This window comes from Pipistrellus hanaki (assembly GCF_964339955.1).
Source record: "Pipistrellus hanaki genome assembly, chromosome: 4".
NCBI lineage: Eukaryota > Metazoa > Chordata > Mammalia > Chiroptera > Vespertilionidae > Pipistrellus > Pipistrellus hanaki.
This window is the reverse complement of record NC_140506.1, coordinates 78393247-78413373: the sequence shown is the minus strand read 5'-3', so window position 1 is coordinate 78413373 and position 20127 is coordinate 78393247. Positions and strand designations below refer to the sequence as shown.

General features: G+C 43.7%; 1 protein-coding gene across 1 annotated transcript in view; it reads right to left on the bottom strand.

The window, feature by feature from the left end:
* TMC7 (transmembrane channel like 7) overlaps window positions 1-20127 on the bottom strand; it is a 49253-nt gene that overhangs the window by 19050 nt on the left and 10076 nt on the right. Inside the window, exons 2-8 of the mRNA XM_084880691.1 lie at window positions 15710-15953; window positions 14163-14311; window positions 10002-10169; window positions 8048-8130; window positions 3261-3406; window positions 1624-1771; window positions 504-677 (exon numbers count right to left, since the gene is read on the bottom strand). Coding sequence (XP_084736817.1) covers window positions 504-677; window positions 1624-1771; window positions 3261-3406; window positions 8048-8130; window positions 10002-10169; window positions 14163-14311; window positions 15710-15953 — 1112 coding nt within the window. The remainder of the gene's footprint in view (window positions 1-503; window positions 678-1623; window positions 1772-3260; window positions 3407-8047; window positions 8131-10001; window positions 10170-14162; window positions 14312-15709; window positions 15954-20127) is intronic.

The window sequence follows — 20127 nt, the reverse complement described above, 5'->3', positions numbered from 1 at the left end:
TTCTCGTCTCCTTCCCATTGGCTATATGGTAGGCTATCAAGTACCATAAGAAGTATCATATCAAGTACCATATGGTAAGCTATCAAGTACCATACAGAAGAGGGCCACACTTTAAGGGTGGCAGAGACACAGGATGCCCTGATGATTGATTTCAGGAAGCAGAGCCACTAGACCAAATTGAGTTTTTAAAAGCACTGTTATTTTAGGTACACTAAGCCCCTACTAATAAGTAGAGGAGCTGGGGGTTAAATCAGGCAATCCAGCTGGATTTAAATATTGTGAGTTCCAGGGAGAACAGTATTGCAAATATCCTATCTTGGATGCTTTTTCTTTCTATTAGAAGTGGACATTGGTCACACTGATTTCTGGTTCTCTGTCATGTCAGCCGAATGACTAACATGCATGTAAAACAGATGATGATGGTATCTGCCTCATAGGTTTACGAGGCACTTAGCCTAATGTCCCAACCAGGTACAAGTTAAGAACATTCAAGGAGTCCTTACTTTTTTCATGTGTTCTTGTGAGAATATAGTTGCTCTATAGATTGCATAAAAGCATGCCGCTAACACAGCCAGAACAATACAGTTCAAGAACAGTCTCAGAGAGTAAATCCGTATTGTTTCTTCAGTGGTCCTTTCCGCTATTTTCTGCCGGATTCTTTCTTCCTCCAGGTCTGCCTGAGGAGCAAAAAAGACTCATCTGTGAGCAGGGGGGCAGGTGGGGGGGGGGGGGGTGAAGGGCCCTCAGGGGTGGAACGTCTGACTTTATCTTCAGACCCCATCCCTCTTCAAGACTTTCCTTAAATATTCACCTTTCCCAAGATACTGTCCCAGATAGAGCCCAACTAGTGTTTGTGTTTAAGGGCCAAAGCCAAGCTAGAACCTGCTATTTATGATAGCAATTAAGACTGCAATAAATGGGAAAACAGAACTATTAATCTATTCATGATATTACATGTTATATGCATTATTTCTTGAAACAGTATGTAAGGTGAGCATGTTTGTTTTGTTTTTATTTAACTCAACTTGGTCTCTGCTTTTAAGATAAAATTCAGTCTGTTTATATTTAGTATAACAAATAACACATTTAATTTTATTTCTTCCATCTTACTTGATTAAAATGTGATACAATTGGCTCCCCCTCCGTCTGGGGGGGGGGGAGGGGAGGGAAGGTTTGATCACAATGCTATTTCTTACTCCTTCTCTCCTTATTGAGAAATTCTCGAACTTTTTCATATTCACTCCACCCTACCGTATCATTGTAGCATTCTGTCTTTTGTCCTGTTTTTCCTGGTGTAAGTGATGTTTATGACGCCTCCTCACGAAGTTGAAAGATAACAGGGTGGCAGGGGGAGGAGGAAAGGGACCACTTCCTTCCACTCACTGCCCAGTCCCCACTTCCCTCCCAGCCCTGGTTTACAAGCTCACTTCGAGGAGGGACCAGGGTAGAAGGAGATCGACCCCAGGAAGCTGTTCTCTGCTAAAAGCTCTCGAGAATGACAAAGTACTTGCTGAGCACTGGGAAAGCCTGGACCCTCCCAGCTCCTCTGCAAGCTGCAGGCCCCCGCCCAAGGTGCCGCCTTGCTGGCAAAGCAGCCACCAAGAGAAAACCCGCGGCACTCACTCGGAGCTCGTACCGCAGGCTGCCGTGCTTGAGGTCCGCCATGCTCTGGCTGGTGATGCAGAAGTCCCAGCCGGCAAAGATCTTGTTGCAGTAACTCTGGAAGTGCTCCTCACTCCGGATCAGGTTGATTTTGAACCCTTCCACCGACCTGACCCCAAAACACGGTTATGCTTCTTATAAGAACAGCAGCAAAAGACAAGCCCACGGACTGACTTTGCCTAGAACAGTGGCCGGCAAACGCATTAGTCAACAGAGCCAAAATTTCTTTTGAGAGCCAAATTTTTTAAACTTAAACTTCTCCTAATGCCACTTCCTCAAAATAGACTTGCCCATGCCATGGTATTTTGAGGAAGAGCCACACGCAAGGGGCCAAAGAGCCGCATGTGGCTCGCGAGCCGCAGTTTGCCGACCACGGGTCTAAACTGCAGGTCTGTAAAACTCGATCTTCCCTGCCACCATCACCAAGCAACAAAGCCAGAACCCGAGCCAACCAACATTTCTTTACAAGAATCTCTCTGTCCCTCCAAGGGAGCCACCGCTCCCTCTTGTCCATACGCTGCCCATTTGGGTTGGGGAATGGACACACCGCAGGCAATTTTCATCTGCTAGCGTCCGCCTCGGGTTAGGAGTGCCCGCTGGGCTCTGGGGCTGTGTGCTGGTGAACCCGAGGCTCCAGGGAGGGAAACTCACTCCCAGCATCTTGGTCTCTTGTACTCCTGTGACAAGGAGCTTCACAGCCCCCTGGCTTACACTCTCACATGGACAATGATGTGGGTAAGAGAGGTGACCATCATGATCCTGTCTGCCAAGCACCCTCCTTGGGGCAGAGACAGAAAGCCGTCCATCAGAAATTTGTGGTTCCCCTTCCATAGTATAGTGTCAGTGCTGGGAAGTGGCTGCCAGCCAGGGATAACATTTCCTAGCCTCATTTGCAGCTACTGTGTTTGGGGGGAAGTTATTCATTCATATTAAAGTAATTAATATTCCTCACTTCTCTTTTCCCGGAAATTGACACTAAGCCACGTGTCCACTGGGGAAATGCCAGGTTCTCCTGTGATCCTAATCCACTGGCCACAGCTGAGGGTCAGGGTTGGGTACCCGAGTGAAGCAGAGCCAACAAATCACCTTAAAGGATTTCTGCACACGTGACCCAGAGAGGCCACATAAGGAAACCGCCACCAGGAGAATCAGATATGAAGGAGCTCTTGCTTTGGGATATTTCGAAGTCACATCTTTATCGTTGTCCGCTCTGTAATTACTTTCCTCCCTTCCTTGGTTCTCTGAGCCACTCAACTGTCCTTTGCCCCCAGTTAGTCATATCTGGGTTTCTGCCATTTGAAATCTCTGAGAGACCTGGTTAATAGACACACCGGACTGAAGATAAGGTTGGGGACATGGCACTGACACGTGTGCAATAATGACTGAGTGAAGATCTCCAGGCTGCTCCTCCAGCTCTCAAATCCTCCTCCACTGCCTTCACATCTCCACAGCCTCCAGAACACATACATCTTTCTCCCGCTAAGGCCACCCCTGGACTCTGCTCATCCTCTGGGCAATGGCTCCCAGAGTCCATGGCCTCCACCAGACTCCAGCCATCAGGGTAATACAAAGAGAACACAATGATACGTAAACTTTACCTTTTCACTATCCAAAGTAGGCTCAGGGCCAGGTAGGCAATTGTGCTTAACAAATAGGCCAGAGGCAAATCATAGGTGAAATTCTGAAATTTCACCCCATCAATGGTGTAATGTCCGTAAAAGAGGCAGGTCTCTTCCAAGAAGCCCTAAAACAAAGTCACAGACATGAAGTCAGACTAGTAAGTTCACTGCAAGAAGCCAGTCTCTATCTCAAGAACTCACATTCCAATGCCATTGCTCATCCCTGAATTCCCAGGTTCTGAAACCATCCCAAAGGTATAAAGGTCCCTTAATGTTTGGGGTAGAGCATGGATAAAACCTGAGCATTAAAAATACACAGGTCTGGGATCCAAAAATGAAATTTAAAAAAAAACAAAACCAATTCTATGTACAATAACAGCAAAAAACAAAAAACTTAGGAATAGATTTAACACTGGAAATGTATATTCTTAAAGCTATAAAACATTGTTTAAAAATTAAAGAAGACCTAAATAGATGGGAAAACATCCCATGTTTATGGATCAGGAAATCCCTGGTAATATGCCCCAACTGATCTACAGATTCAACACATCCCTATCAGAATTCCAGCCGGCTTCTTTGTAGAAAATTACAAAGTAATCCTAAAGTTCATATAGAATTGAAAGTGACCCAGAACAGCCAAAACAATATTGAAAAGAAAAGAAAAGAAAAAAAAAGAACAAAGTTGGAGGACTCACACATCTCAATTTCAAAATTTGTTGAAAAAAATAATAGTAATCAAGCCAGTGAGATAGTAACATAAGAATAGAATATAAATCAATGACAAAGAATTGAATTCAAAATTAAGCCTATAGAGTTATGGTTCATTGGTTTTTGATATGGGAAAAGAACAATCTTGTGAAGAAATGATGCTGAGACAACTGGATAGCCACATGCAAGAAAAAATATATAAACTATATATAAAACTACCTTAAAATGAATTAACAACCTAAAAGGAAGAGTCAAAACTATAAAACTCTTAGGAAAAAAAATAGAGGGCTAACCCAGCCAGTGTGGATCCATGGTTGAACTATGAAACCAGGAGGTCACAGTTCAATTCCTGGTCAGGTCACATGCCCGGGTTGCAGACTCAATACCAAATAGAGGACGTGCAAGAGGCAGCAGATTAATGATTCTCTCATCATTGATGTTTCTATCTCTCTCTCCCTCTCCTTTTCTCTCTGAAACCAACAAAAAATATTTTTAAAAATAAGGAAAAAAATAGAGGGCTAAATCTTGATTTTTGGCAATGGATTCTTAGCTATGACACCAAAAGAAATAATAGCAATAAAGAAAAAAATAAATTGGACTTTATCAGAATTTAAACTTTTGTGCTTCAAAGGACACTATCAAAAAAGTGAAAAGACAATTCAGAGAATAGAAAAAAGTACTTGCAAATGACATATCTGATACAGTACTTGTATCTAGAATATATATAAAGAACTCTGATAACTCAACAATAAAAAGACATAGAATCCAACTAAAAATGGAAAGAGGTCCTGCTTAGGTGGCTCAGTTGGTTGGAGCATCATCCCATTCACCAAAAGGTCGTGGTTTTGGTCCTAGATCAAGGTCCACGTAAGAATCAACCAACGAATGCATAAATAAGTGGAACAACAAATTGATGTTTCTCTATCTCCCTTTCTCTCTCTAAAAGTTTAATTAAAAACACACACAAAGACAGTCCACTGCACACAAACCAGCGTGGCTATATAAAAAAGTCAGGTAATAGCAAGTGTTGACCAGGTTTGGAGACATCAGAACACTCCTAAAGAGCTGGTGAGAATATAAAATGGTGCAGCCACTTTGGAAAAGTCTGGCATTTCCTCAAAAAGTTAAAGCTAGGGTTACCATTTGACCCAGTGATTTGATTCCCCTCTTAAGTATATACTCCCACAGAAGTGAAAACGTATCTCCACACAAAAACTCTCACGTGAATGTTCCTCGCAGCATTATTCATAATAGCCAAAAGGTGGGAACAACCCAGATGCCCATCATGAGTGAATAAACAAAATGTGGTATTTCCATGCAATGGAATCTTATTTGACCATAACAAAGGATGAAAAATTGATAGCTGCTACAACACAGGTGAACCTTAAAAATATGTCAAATGAAAGAAGCCAGAGACAGAAGACCACATATCATATGATTCCATTCATCTGGAATATACTAAGTAAGTATTTCAGAGACATAAATCATTAATAAAACAGATTAACGATTGCTTAGGGCTAATAACGGGGATTGGGAAGTGATAGCTAGTGGGTATAAAATTCCTTTTTCAGGTGATAAAAATATCCAAAAATTAATTGTAGTAATGACTGCATAATGCAGTGAATATACTAAAAACCACTGAATCGAGCACTATCAATGGGGGAATTGCAAGATCGGTCAATTACACCTCAATAAAACTATGAACAAAAAAACAATAATAATGAAGTGACCTCTGTGAAACTATAGTACAGAACAGTCCCTGACTTCTTATAACCACCTCAAATTCCTCCTTGGATGGCAAGAAGATTCCAGGAGAGTGAGAAGAGGACATACACGGAAGCAGCAGTACAGATAACACAGTGACGTTCGCCACAGCGCTGTTTATAAAGAAGGAAAAGGAGGCGATCTGAATGTCCAGCCGCAGGGGCCCGGCTAGACTGTGGGAAACCCGTGTTCTAAAACAGTAAGACCTTGTAAGTGCCCGAGAAAAGGCAAGAAGGCTATGAATCACGGTGTTCAAGGTTCAGTGACCTACAGGGAGGGGTCCTGTCATGCTTTACTCTATACATTCTATATTTGTTTTTTTATGCCAACCATGTCTTCTTATATTAAGTAAAATTTTTAACAGAAAAAAAAAATGTAGAAACAAGATTCCATCTTCTTAGTAACTCTCCCAAAGGCAGGGCACACAGGCCGGAAAAACTTGCCCAATGGCAGACCTGTTTATTTTCCCTGAGGTTGATATCAGGGTTATCATTAATCCTCCCTTAGAATTATGTAACATTACAGGGTAAAGGTTCACTGGCCAGGAAAATAATTGTCTGATTTTATCATGAGCTTGGCTTAATTGTTTTCAACAAAGACAAACCACTCTTGGATCTCTCTAGCTCTTAAGGGCAATTTAAACTTAAATTTTTAATAAAATTAAAACTCAGTCTCTCGGTCACACTAGCCACATCTCAAGGGCTCAAGAGTTAGTGGCTATCAGATTTTACAGCACAGTTCCAGAACATTCTTATTTTGGACATGCCTGTTCTTCGTCATGCACACTTTATTGAACACTGATAATCAGGGGCATCTAAGTTTCCTATAGAATATTTCCTAAAAGGCCCTGGCCAGGTGGCTCAGTTGGTTGGAGCGTCAAATGTACAAAAAAAAAAGGTTGCAGGTTTGAATCCAGGTCAGGATGCATACAGGCTACTTAGCAATCAATATTTCTCACTCACATCCATGGCTCTCTCTCTCTCAAAAGCAATGAAAATTTATCTTCGGGCAAGGATTTAAAAAAACAATTTCCTATAAGGAAGAAGATGATGATGTGTGGAAATCGACAGCTTTCTCTTTTGGGTTGTAATCTAAAGAAACGGGGTTAACAGCAATTCTGGGATTTGGTTCTCCTTTGCTCTCACTAGCTGGGTGAACTTGGGTGAATCACTGAACTTCTTTTCTCCTTGCACAGTGGGCATTTCAACACACCCCTGGTAACTGCTCTCAGCTATTTTGAGAAACACATCAGAGACGGAAAAAACACTTTTTCAGAATTAAGCACAATGGACAGATTCAATACTTCCTATTTATCTATTCCAAAAAGTGGAAGTTCAATGCAGTATTTTAATACCAATAACTTTCAGAAATGTATTTTTACAAATATAGAATGAAGTGGGCATTAAGATGAGGGGCCATTTGTCCCCCAGGAAACAGCCAGCAGTGTCTGGAGACATTTTGGGTTGTCACAACTTGCAGAACTGCTACTGGCATCTGGTGGGTGGGGACCAGGGAAGCTGCTAACAGCCTAGCATGCACAGGACAGGCCCCCGAGGCAAAGCATTATCGGGCCTGAGAGGTCAACAGCGCTGAGTTGAGAAACCCTGGTCTAGAGGGCAGATGACCACTTGACAATAGCTCACAAAAACCAAAAAAGGAAAGCTCACAATAACTCATATTTTAGAGGAATGTTAAAAAACCCTTTTGAACATTAGGAAGGATGAGATTAATTCCACTTTAGAAAAGAGGGTGTTAATCTGGGATTGGTAGACTTTGACGGGATTTCAGGAAATGTGTATGTAGGCACACACGTCTGGGCATGTGTGTGTGCTTGTGCAACACGCACGAGTGTGTGTGTGTGTGTGTGTGTGTGTGTGTAACTTCTGCAGAGAAGAGCCAGAGCTTTCATCCAGGGGGTCTAGAACCCCCAAATCTTACAGGGGTTCAATGTCATAGGAATTAAGTAATTCCACTGGGTTTATTGTCACTGACTTTTCTGCGGAGGAACACAGCGTTTTGCTGCAGTTCCATCTGCAGGGACAGAGGCGACGGAAAAGGACACTGGCTGAGAGTGACAAAGCATAGTTTCTGTACATTCTACAGGGGGTTTCTGTACATCCTAGCAGGGCCTCCTGGACATTCCAGCAGAGGGTGGGGGAACATTATCCTTGCGGAGGAGGTCACTGCAAATCCGGTTCCTGTTACTGGTACTTGTGCCAAAACTGATGACACTCAGGAAACTGATGTTTAAATTAACCTATTTTTCAGGAGCTTGAAATACGTTAAATACTTACAGTGCCAGAGAGCAGGTCTATGATATAACTGTAAAAATAGATGAGTCCAGAACTACTTATTGGATATACTGTGCATTGAATATCTGTAAAAAAACAGAATCAAGGTCAGTGGAAATAGCTTTACAGTCTCTATACCTTGTCTATCACACTCTGTATAGACATGCACATACGAATATGTATACACATGTAGTTGGCATTATATATTTGTGTAGGGATGTGTGTGTGTGTGACTTTCTATTTGCAAACCAAACCTCAATGCACCAGGTACAGTAGCATTTCCCCTTTCATTTTCCTAAACATTTGGGGATGTGGTTTTTTTTCCTGTAAATTTTGCATGAGTGTCCACTTATAGTAATGTTTTCTGCTTGTATTTGGTATTGTGTGTTTTGAGGTTCATATTTAAACATGTTTTAGAATTTGTGATTGATATAATTGTTATTCCATTTTAACCACATCCAATTCTAAAAGACCTCTATGTATGTGGGAATAAACATGCAGTTTTATTTGAAAAATACATATATTTACATACATTTAATTAACCAAGAAATAATTTGAATAATAATCTTAGTGGCACTACCTTATCCTTGAATTAATTCACTTTCTCTGTATCAATCAGCTATTACTGTGTAACAAATAACCTCAAAGTTTCAGTGACTTCACATACCAACCATTTATTTTCTCATTCATGGGTCTGCAGCTGGGGTTAATTCAGCTGATTCAGGCTAAGCCAGGATGAACTCCAGGCTTCCACTTGGGCTCAGGACTGCTCCCCAATATAAGCAAACAAAGGAGATGGTCATTCTATTTGGAGAGGTGTCAGGAAGATGGCAGGAGATGCACTGCCATTCTGCTCCTCACTCACTGTCCTCCAGCCTAGAGGTCGGCAAGCTATGGCCCATGGGCCAAATCAGGCCAGCTGCCTTGTTTTAGTTAACACGGAGCTATGGGGGCACAGCCACGCCCATTCACGGTATCTGTCTGTGGCCACGTTTGTGCTGCAATGGTAATGTTCCATAGCGGCAATTGAGACTATATGATGTGCAAAGCCCAACGTATTTACTAGCTGGCCTTTTATAAGGAAAGCCAAGCCAGGCTTTTCATTTCTCTAACACACCAACTGATCCTCAGTTTCCTTATTAGTTACTTGCCAGCTCTGGACCTTCACAGATGTTGTTCCTCTGCAGGAAGATGCTCTAGGGAAAGGAGTTCTATGATCTAGGAAGCATGAGGCTCCAATTCTAGCCCCAGCACAAAAACCTGGTCACAGTACCTAATCAAATGTCTGTAGAATGACTAAAACTCTCCCCATTTGAATAAACAAAGTGCCCAGAAGATCCGACTACGTTAAGAAAAAAAAAAAACCACATAGGTCCAGCGCTTGCCATTGGCACATGATTGGTGTTTAATAAATGGTAGCCCCGAGCATCGCCATTGTCAGAGACGAAAGCCTTAACTGGATTATGCTTGCTAAATATTCCACTTTCTGACCCTGAGATTCTCCTCCCAAATGCCTTGATGAACTCAGGAGTGGCTGAGTGACTTGCTTTGGTTAATGAGATGTGGCAGAAATGACACGTGTCGTCTTCAGGCAGACGCTTTAGGAGTCAGCACATCTGTCATGGCTCCAGTATGAAGACAACATGGAAAAAAGCCACCACCAAACAGTGATGGACATGTCTGTGAGCAAGACAGAAACCTTTGTGGATATCAGGTGCAGAGAGTTACAGGTTCATTTGTTTCCGTGGCATAACCTAGCCCAGTTTGGCAAACTGGCTTGCAAGCCACATACAGCTCGCGAGCCTCTGTTTGCAGCTCTGTTGGCTAATGAGTTTGCTGACCACTGACTTAGCCCACCTTGACTACAGTAACCGAGATTAAGAATATAAAGATTTCTAAAGAAGGAAGCATTGTAATCAGTCAACACTCTTCAGAGAAAACCAGGCCATGGACTCACCTATGTCTTTGGCTGGAATGAGCACGAAGCTGCTGTTGGTGACCTTGTATTCCGTGAGCAATATTGGGAGCAAAACCACCATGAAGATGATCAGAAATATGACCAAATTCAGCAACACCAGAAATCGCAGGAAAGAGAAATAGGACTGAATCCCAGTGCCAAATTTCCCTGGGGGGAAAAAAAAAAAAGATATCATTGAGCAGGAGTATTGGTCCACTACCCGTTATAGATTTAATCAGCCACATTGGGCTAAAGTTGGAGGAATCTTGGTGGAGGGGAAGGATAAAAAAAAACACACACACACACATTTTATTTTTTCTATTGTTGACTTTAAGGTTCTACTTCTAATGGTTTAAACTTTGACTTGTAAATGTACATTCAATCTTTCCTTGTTTTTAAAATTTCTTTATTGGCTAATGTATCACATATTTGTCCTCATCCCCCCATTCCAATCCCCTGCCTCTCCCCACTCATGCCCCCACCCCCCTATTGTCCTTGACCACTGGTTAGGCTCACATGTATGCACACAAGTCCTTTGGTTGATCTCTTCCTTTTATCCCCACCCTCCCTCTGAGGTCCAACAGTCTGACCCATGGCTCCTTGTCTCTGGGTCTTGAACTAACTATTTGAGAATGGTATACGGGAGGACTCAATAGTTCCTTTTCTCACATAAAAATCAATTTCACTTCAGCACCATTTATTGAAAGAGTAAACTTTTCCCCAATGAATTGCAGTAGTGCTTCTGTAATGGACCATAATATATGAAGCTGTTTCTGAATTCTCTATTGTATTCTAATGGTCTATTTATCTATCCTTGCACCAATACCAGGTTAATTATTTTAGATGTATAATAATACTTGATATAGAATGCTATAAGTCTCAGCTTTATTCTTCCTCAGGTCTTCTTGATTCTCTGCATTTCTATATAGTAAATTTTAGAATCAGCGTGTTCATTTTCACATGGATACATATACACACATATACACAGAATCTGCTGAGATTCTGATTAGGATTACATGGAATATGCATAGGTCAATTTGAGGACAAGTGATATGATTATAATATTGAATCTCTGGTCCATGAACATGAGATATTTAGGTTCTTTCATTTCAATTTTGTACATTTTTATGTGCAGGATGATTCATATCTTTTTTTTTTTTTTTTACATATATCTATATTCCTAGGTACTTAATTTTTTTATGCTACTGTAAATTGGATCTTTTTTAAATATTCATTTTCCAAGTGTTTGTTGCTGGTATATAGAAATACAATTGGCTTTATATAGAGGTCTTGTATGTAGCAACTTTACTTTTTTTAAAAAAACGCCTTTGCTCAGGCGGTGTGGCCCACTGGTTGAGCGTCAGCCTCTGAACCAAGGGGCCACAGGTGGATTCCCAGTTAGGGCACATACCAGGTTGCAGGCTCGATCCCCAGTAAGGGGTGTGCAGGAGGCAGCCAATCAATGATTCTCTCTCATCATTGATGTTTCTGTCTCTCCCTCTCCATTCTTTTGAAATAAACTTAAAATTATGTTTGTTTTTAAATATATTTTATTGATTTTTTACAGAGAGGAAGGGAGAGGGTTAGAGAGTTGGAAACATCGATGAGAGAGAAACATCGGTCAGCTGCCTCCTGCATGCCCCCCTGGAATGTGCCTGCAACCAAGGTACATGCCCTTGACCAGAATCGAACCTGGGACCCTTCAATCCACAAGCCAATGCTCTATCCACTGAGCCAAACCAGTCAGAGCTAAAATTATGTTTTTTAAAAGGCATTTTGTTTCTGCCTTTCCACTCCCTATGCCTTTCCCTCCATGGTTGTACATGGGCCAGAATTTTCAGGATGATGCAGATTTGAATCAGTAATAATTAACACCCTTTTCTCATTCTCAATCTTGGGAGAAGCTTTCAATATTTTACCATTAAGTATGATGCTTGCTGCAGAATTTCTGTAGTTATACTTGCAGATTAAGAAAGTTCTCATTTATTTCTTATTTGCTAAGAATGAGAATTGATGGGATAAGCATATAATTTTCTCCTTATTCTGTTAAGAATTATATTCATTGGTTTGTTTGTTTTTTTAAGAAAATAAACTTTCCACCACATAATGATTAAATTATTAAGAACAGTCAGAAAGCACTTGAAGAGTGAGGGCGTCTGCTAGTTCTTTGTAGGGGCAAAGAATTTATCTTTGAGACAGAAGATATATGAGACCCATAATCTTTGCTTCTCTCTAAACCCAGCAACCCTGCCAGGGCGAGGTGCTTGACTATCACACCTTTATTTCCTGCCAGATGAGTACCTAGCAAGCAAAGAAGTCATAGGAGTGAAGCATTGAAGAGAAAATCAAAGCCCCAATTCCCCAGGAAAAAACTACCCTCCAATCCACAAGCCACTTTTTGAATGAAAATCTCCGGAAAAGCCACCATTTAACAAGAGAGAGGTGGTGGATAAAACCTTAGCCTCTAAAGCTGACTGCCTGGGTTCAAGCCCTGTATCTGCCTTGTCCTAGCCAGTGAATTTGTGCAAGTGTTTTAACGCCTCTGAGCCATGTAAGTGATAAATATCTGTATGGGAGGATCTTGTGAGAGCTAAAGTGAAATAATTTGAGTAAATGTTTACACAAGGCCTGATTCATAGGAAAAGCTCAATAAAGGTTAACTTTTATTACTAGAGGCCTGGTACACAAAATTCATGCACAGGAGGGTCCCTCAACCCGACCTGTACCCTCTCCAATCCAGGAGCCCTCAGGGGATGTCCTACTGATGGCCTAGGCCCGCTCCCCATGGTTCTCTGCTGTCTGCGGGGCCTGTCTGCTCTCTGCAGGGCCTGCTTGCCGCCCCCCGGGACTGGGGGACTCTGGCAGGGCTAAGGGGACTGGGTGCTGCCACCTTGTGGCTATGGGCACCACCATCTTTTGTGATGGAGTGATGGCAATTTACATATTCCCTCTTTATTAGCTAGGATGTTACTCCAAACATGATGTTCACTTAGCTTTCAAAAATGAATGGTTCAAGTGAAACTCCTTAGAAATATGTTTACATTCTCTCAATAAAACCAAAAGAGGTAGTTCTTTAAATAGATTACCAATGGTATTTTACAAGTCATGTATCAATAATGGGAACAATAATTTCTTCCATTTCTCCTACATCGTTCCTTACAAATGTTACAAAATTTCCCTTCTACCGATAGTAGTTTTGAGGAGATGCTTGTAAATAATTTTGCTTTATGGTAGAAACTATGTAATCCTAGAAGGTATTTTCCCCTCTTGCTCTGCTATATCAGCCAAATGTTGAAATGTTTTTTTTTTTCCTTCTAATTTTATACTTTGGCACAACTTCCAATTTTTGTATAGAATGAATTGTGTGTCCCCCTCCAATTCATATGTTGGAGCCAATGTGATGGTATTTGGAGGTGGTGCCTTTGGAAAATAATGAGGTTTCGATGAGGTCATGAAGGTCAGGCCCTCATGATGGGATTAGTGCCCATATAAAAGATGCCAGTTTGAGTCTTCTCTTCCTCCCTCTCCTTAACCCTCTCTCCTGAGTGTGCACAAAAAAGAGGTCATGTGAGGACATAGTGAGAAGGTGACCTGATCTTGAACTTGCAGTCTCAGAACTATAAAAAAAATGAATGTCTGAATCCTAAGTTCCCTAGTCTATGTTACTTTGTCATGGCAGCCCAACCTGCCTAGTGCAAAACTGCACCCCACTGTCACTACTATGGGAAAGAAAGGATTCCAAGTATCTTCAGGGTCATGGGTATCTGTGGCTGGGTAGAGAAGCCTAATGAACTTCATCTCAGAATAATATTTTAAATGCACAAAATACAAACAACCAAATTTGTGATGGAATAGCACATGGCATCTTCATTAGCACACTAAATAATAAGACTTGGTGGTAGATCTGAAAACTGCTATGATTCCACAGTAGTGATGAGCATAAATGGTTTCCCAAGATAACTACAACTGGAAGGAACAGAGAGCGATCTGTGATTTTTCCTGGTGACAAAGACACAGGTTCTGCTAATCCTCACGGTGGTGTTGCTCACATTCACCACGGAAGGAAATGCCAGATTTCAGCTGAAAGCCCACGAAAACGAGGCTGATTTTTCCCCGCGGGCACCACTGCGGAGGAGCACGTGCCGAGTGTGGGGGTGGTACCTCCTATGCTGCGAATGTCCTCCCGCCACAGCTCCAGGTGGGTCGTCATCTCACGAGCTTTCTCCAGGAACCTCTTCCAGGACTTGCTGCTATACCGTTTCCACTGGTCCCACTCGGATAAATACTTCATTTGGGTCTCCTGAATTTCCCTGCATTAAAAACGAGCATGACAATAACTATGGCACCGCTGCCAAGCCTTAGCATCAAATAAAACCTCAGCAAAGAGGATGTGGAAACCTGGAGCCCTCATACATTGTGGGTGGGAATGTAAAATGGTGTGGCCCGCAGGGAAAGCAGAGTGGCCATTCCTTGAAAAGTTAAACCTAGAAATAACATATGACTCGGTAATTCTACTCCTAGGTAGATAGATATTACAAAAGAACGGAAAGCAGGGTCTCAACCCAAAACTTGTACCTGGATGTTCCTAGCAGCACTATTCACAATAGTCAAAAGGTGGAGACAAACCAAATGTCTATCAACAGATGACTATATAAACAAAATGAGCTATTTCTACACAGTGGAGTATTATGCAGCCATAAAAAAAGAAGGAGGTACTGGTGCCTGCTACAACATAGATGACTCTCCAAAACATTATATTCTGGACTGGCCTTGTGACCTGTTCAGATCACAGGATGCAGCAGAAGTGATGCTGTGCCAGTTCTGAGCACCGGCTCCCAGAAGACTTGCAGGATTCTGCTCTTCTCTTGGATACCAGCTGCTGCCATGCAAACAAGCCTCGTGAGCTAACCTGCAGCAGGGTGAGACCATTCCAGTCCGGCCTACGGCCAGCTGAGCCTGAGCCTCGATGAGCAGAGCCACCTCTCTGACCACAGTTGGCCACAGATACATACACAGTAATCCCAAATGGAACTAGAAGAATTGCCCAGCGCCGACTTGTTAGACTTGAGAAAATTGTTGCTTTAAACTACAAAGTTGTGCGGTGACGTACTACACAACACAGCTAACTAGTGCATGCATACACCACACTCTTTCCCTTTGCATTGGCTAGAGGCAGACAATAGTTAAGCTTTGGGAAGGCTGCAGAGCCACAAGATGGAAAGAACCTGGTCCCTAAATGACTGCAAAGTCCTCCACTGCCCTGACCCAGGACTTTTATGTGAGCAAGAAATACATTTCTAGCTGAAACCAGTTTGGCTCAGTGGATAGAGTGTTGGCCTGTGGACTGAAAGGTCCCAAGTTCGATTCCGGTCAAGGGCATGTACCTTGGTTGTGAGCACATCCCCAGCAAGGGGTGTGCAAGAGGCAGCTGGTCGATGTTTCTCTCTCATCGATGTTTCTAACTCTATCTCTTTCTCTTCCTCTTTGTAAAAAATCAATAAAAAATATTTTTTTTAAAGAAAAAAGAAATACATTTCTAATAGGCTGGCCTTTGACGTGTTTGGGTATCTTTGTCACAGCAGCTTAACTTACCCTAAGGAATCGTTTTGATTATGTGAGCTCTTGAGGAAATAAATGCATGCCATGCATACAACGCACCTCTGCCCAAAACCTACACCAGATGCCTTCCAGGTGGCTACCGGACGCACCTTAGTCTCCGCTTCTCAGAGATGTTCAGCGCATACTTCCGAATGGACTGGCTGTTGAGGTTTTCCGCGATTTCTCCCTCCCGCCGGGAGGTGTAAGAGTCTGTCGGCTTCAGCAAAGTGCCACTCTGCTTGTCTCGGGAAGGGATGTTCGTCCTCTTGCGTGCAATGGACCGGTAGCTCGGCAGTTCTTGGAGGAAATTCACAGGCGGAGAAGAACAGAAATCGGATTCCAAAGAGAGGCTCTCTGGGGAGGAAAGAAGAAAAGCATCACTCACTTCCGGTGAGCCAACCACTCTTGTTGGGAGCCAACAAACAGAAGTTGTGTCGGAGACCTGGACCTCAGAGACCATAGCGAAACCTTGCCGACAGCCACTGGCCTGGGCCACTGACAAAAGCGTCTGTCTCTTAATTAGCTTCTTCACCAGGATGGTGCTCAGGACAATAGGATCATCTGCAAATGGGTTCCCTTTCAACAGATGCGTTTGCAAATACGCTTTAGGTTACCTCAGTGCTCGGCAAACTCTAGCCAGCAGAGCCAAATGTCATCAGTACAACGACTGAAATTTCTTTGGAGAGCCAAATTTTTTATTTTATTTTATTTTATTTTATTAAATATATTTTATTGATTTTTTACAGAGAGGAAGGGAGAGAGATAGAGAGCTAGAAACATCGATGAAAGAGAAACACCGACCAGCTGCCTCCTGCACACCCCCTACTGGGGATGTGCCCGCAACCAAGGTACATGCCCTTGACCAGAATCGAACCTGGGACCCTTCAGTCCGCAGATCGACAGTCTAACATCTGAGCCAAACCAGTTTCAGCAGAGAGCCAAATTTTTTAAACTTAAACTTCTTCTAATGCCACTTCTTCAACATAGACTCGCCCAGGCCGAGGTATTTTGTGGAAGAGCCACACTCAAGGGGCCAAAGGGCCGCATGTGGCTCGAGAGCCGCAGTTTGCCAACCACGGGATTACATGATATCTGAGAGCTAGAGTTTGGCTGTGGCCACTAGCTAAATGGGTGAACTTGGGCAGTTATCTAAATCTGTTGTTCATTTGTCAAATGGGGCTCGTAACCTTTGCCCCAATTATCCTCACACAGTGTAGGGTAGAATGACGTATGGAGTAAAACGTGAAAAGGATACAGTGCCTTGCAGAGTAATGACAATAATGTTTACAGAACAATTCCTATGAACCAGGCACCGTGTTAAGAGCTTCCCTTACACTCATGGGGTCAGGACTGGCCCTCTGATCTGCTTGGACCATGAGTGGAAACGATTCAGTGCCAGTTCTAAGCTTGCGAATTTCTGCTGCTCTCCGGACCCCAGCTACTGCCATGTGAACAGGCTGCGCTAACCTGCTAGAGCAGGGGTCAGCAAACTCATTAGTCAACAGAGCGGCAAACCGAGGCTCTCGAGCCGCATGTGGCTCGAAAGCCGCAGTTTGCCGACCACTGAACTAAGTAGTAATTAACTCTACAGGCAGCAAAGCTTCTATGGCTCAATGTTAGATGCTAAATTGCTTGGGTTTGAATCCTGACTCTATCAAATATAGCTGTGTGTCTTTGGGAAAGTTACTTAACCTCTCTGAGTTTCAAAATTTAATACAGATTCTTTCAACCTTAACACACATTCATTCAACAAATATATCTACCATGTGTCAAATCTGGAACTGGAGCTACCACAGAGAACAGAGCCCTATTCATGAGACACTTATATTCTGAGGTGGGGCAAGGGAAATTAGACAATAAATAGGCAATGCATATTAAGCCAGGAGGTGATAAGTGGAAGAAAACCAGAGTGGGTTAGGGGCAGAGGTGCAGTTTTTGATAAGATGGGGTCAGGTATGGTCTCTCTATTAAGGTGGCATTTAAGCTGAGGCTGAATGGAGGGAGGTTGTGAACTAGGTAGGTATTTGGGGAAGAGCATCCCAGAAGAGGAGAACAGCAAGTGCAAAGGCCCTGGGGCAGGGAGGTGCATGGCATGTTTGAAAAAGCTTGTTTGGCTGGAGAAAAGTAAATGAATGGAAAGGTAAATAAACAGAACGAAAGTTTCACTGGTGGCTCCGAGGAGCCACACCAGCCCTTCGCTGCCCCCACCTCTTGATACCCACCGAGCTGAATACCCACCGGGCTGAATCTGTGACTTTACATAAGGATGTAACCGAAGTGGTCCTCTACCAGTTGCAGACCCAAGCCTTCAGAAAGTTTGAAGCTTCCACTTCTGCACTCTGTGAGCCTAGTGCTGCTGTGTAAGCAGTCAGGCTAAGCTGCTGGACAACCACATGTAGAGGTGGAGACTCCAGCCGAAACCGGTTTGGCTCAGTGGATAGAGCATCAGCCTGCGGACTGAAGGGTCCCAGGTTCAATTCCGGTCAACGTACCTTGGTTGAGGGGCATATCCCCGGTAGGAGGTGTGCAAGAGGCAGCTGATCGATGATTCTCTCTCATCGATGTTTCTAACTCTCTATCCCTCTCTGTAAAAAATCAATAAAATATATTTTTAAAGAAAAAAAAAGAAATAAAATATATTTTTAAAGAAAAAGAAAGGAGAACCAAGGTGCAACTGCAACAGCCATTACAACGAGCCCCCAGTCCCCCGGGTCACCCTCGCCAGGCACCGCCATGCTTGTGAAGAGGCCACCTGGACGCGGCCCCAGCAGACATGACATGCAGCAGAGCAAGCCACACTCTGCTGATTTCCTGATGCACAACATCACCGGGAACAATAAAAAGGCTTTAGCCGTCATGTTTGGAGCAGTTTGTTAGCAACAGCCGGTAACTGGGGCAGGGAGGTGGGGAAAGCGGGGGTCAGAGAGGTGGTGGGGCCAAACCAAGTCATGCTGTGATCCTGGGATGTGACCGACGGGAAGCCACTGAGGGCTCTGGGCAGAAGCATGTCATCATCTGACTGATTTTGAAGGATCACTTCGGGCCCTAGCCAGTTTGGCTCAGTGGGTAGAGCGTTGGCCTGAAAACTGAAGGGTCCCCGGGTTAGATTCTGATCAAGACCACATGCCCGGGTTGCAGGCTCCATCCCCAGTAGGCATGCAGGAGGCAGCCAATCAATGATTCTCACTCATCATTGATGTTTCTCTCTCTCCCTCTCCCTTCCTCTAAGTCAATAAAAATAAATAAAAAAAGGATCACTTTGGAGGCTGCAAAGGACCCACCGCCAGGCCCCACTTACAAGCATTAAAGGTGATCATATAGACAGACGCGCTCAGTCCAGTGCGCGGCAGGCAGTGGACTCCATAAACGTCCATGTAGATAGCAGGACAAGGGACCGAGGGAGAGCCGCGGGGGCGGGAGGGGGACACAGCCAAGGCCTCGTTCTGAGTGGGAGTCTGACGGGGCAGAGCTGTGATCTGTGCCTCGCTGACGGGCCCGTGAGACACAATGGAGCAGCTGTCCCACAGCCGATGACACACAGCCACGTGTCTGGAGCATGGCCAGTCACCAAGGGCAAGCCTGCTGGTCTCCCTCAACCTCCCACTTCCCTGCCCCACACACGCGGCCATCTGTCACCCTTCCAGTTGGCAACGCCAGCTTCCTAAAGCAAGCCAGGGCGTGGCGGGTGGGTCCTAGAGGCGAGAGGGTCCACATCCAGGCTGGAGGCTACTCCTCCCTCTGGACAGCAACAAAGAGCGGTTATGAAGCACAAACAAAGGTCTTTCAATGTGGAGCAGCACTGACCTACTGGCTATTCAGCAGCTGTGGGTCAGGGGCCGAGCGCTGGAGCTGGAGCCGGAGCTGGCTTGTCAGCCACTGGCCAGGCCAACCCAGGCAAGAAAATGAGCGTCTCTGACTCACGTTTCTCATCCCCGGAACTGGGAATGTGACCTCATCGGACCTCATCGGCGTGATGGTGAGGACAGAGTTACTGGCTAGGATACATCGAGCCCTGACTGCAATGGGCTATTCGCGGTACTCAGTACGAGTCACCACACGTGATACTCTGAACTGCCTTTGAATGGAATGATCCCATTTTGCAGATGGAGAAACTGAGGCTGGGAGAGGTCAAGTGGCCTTTCCCATTCACACAGCTGTTACTATTGGAACCGGGACCCCATCACAGGTTTGTCAGATGCCAAAGCTGGGGTCTTCCCCATGGAATGATTCAATGGGCCATGGATTTGAAAGTGTTTCTTAATCACTACAATGCCATACTGATCAATGGCTTGATTGCTCTTGCAAATGTTCCACAGGAAAGATACATCCTATTTACATTTCATGGTGACCGTTGCTGGTGGAAAACCATTATTTTCGACATGGCCTTCATCGAAGAGGAATGATTTTTCCTTTTCGGACATTCTTGGGAAGTCTTCAAAAAAAAAAAAAAAAAAAATCACAGCCATACCTTTGAGCACAGGCATGGTTATTTTTATAACTATGATAGGCCTCCTCTCGTTCTCACACA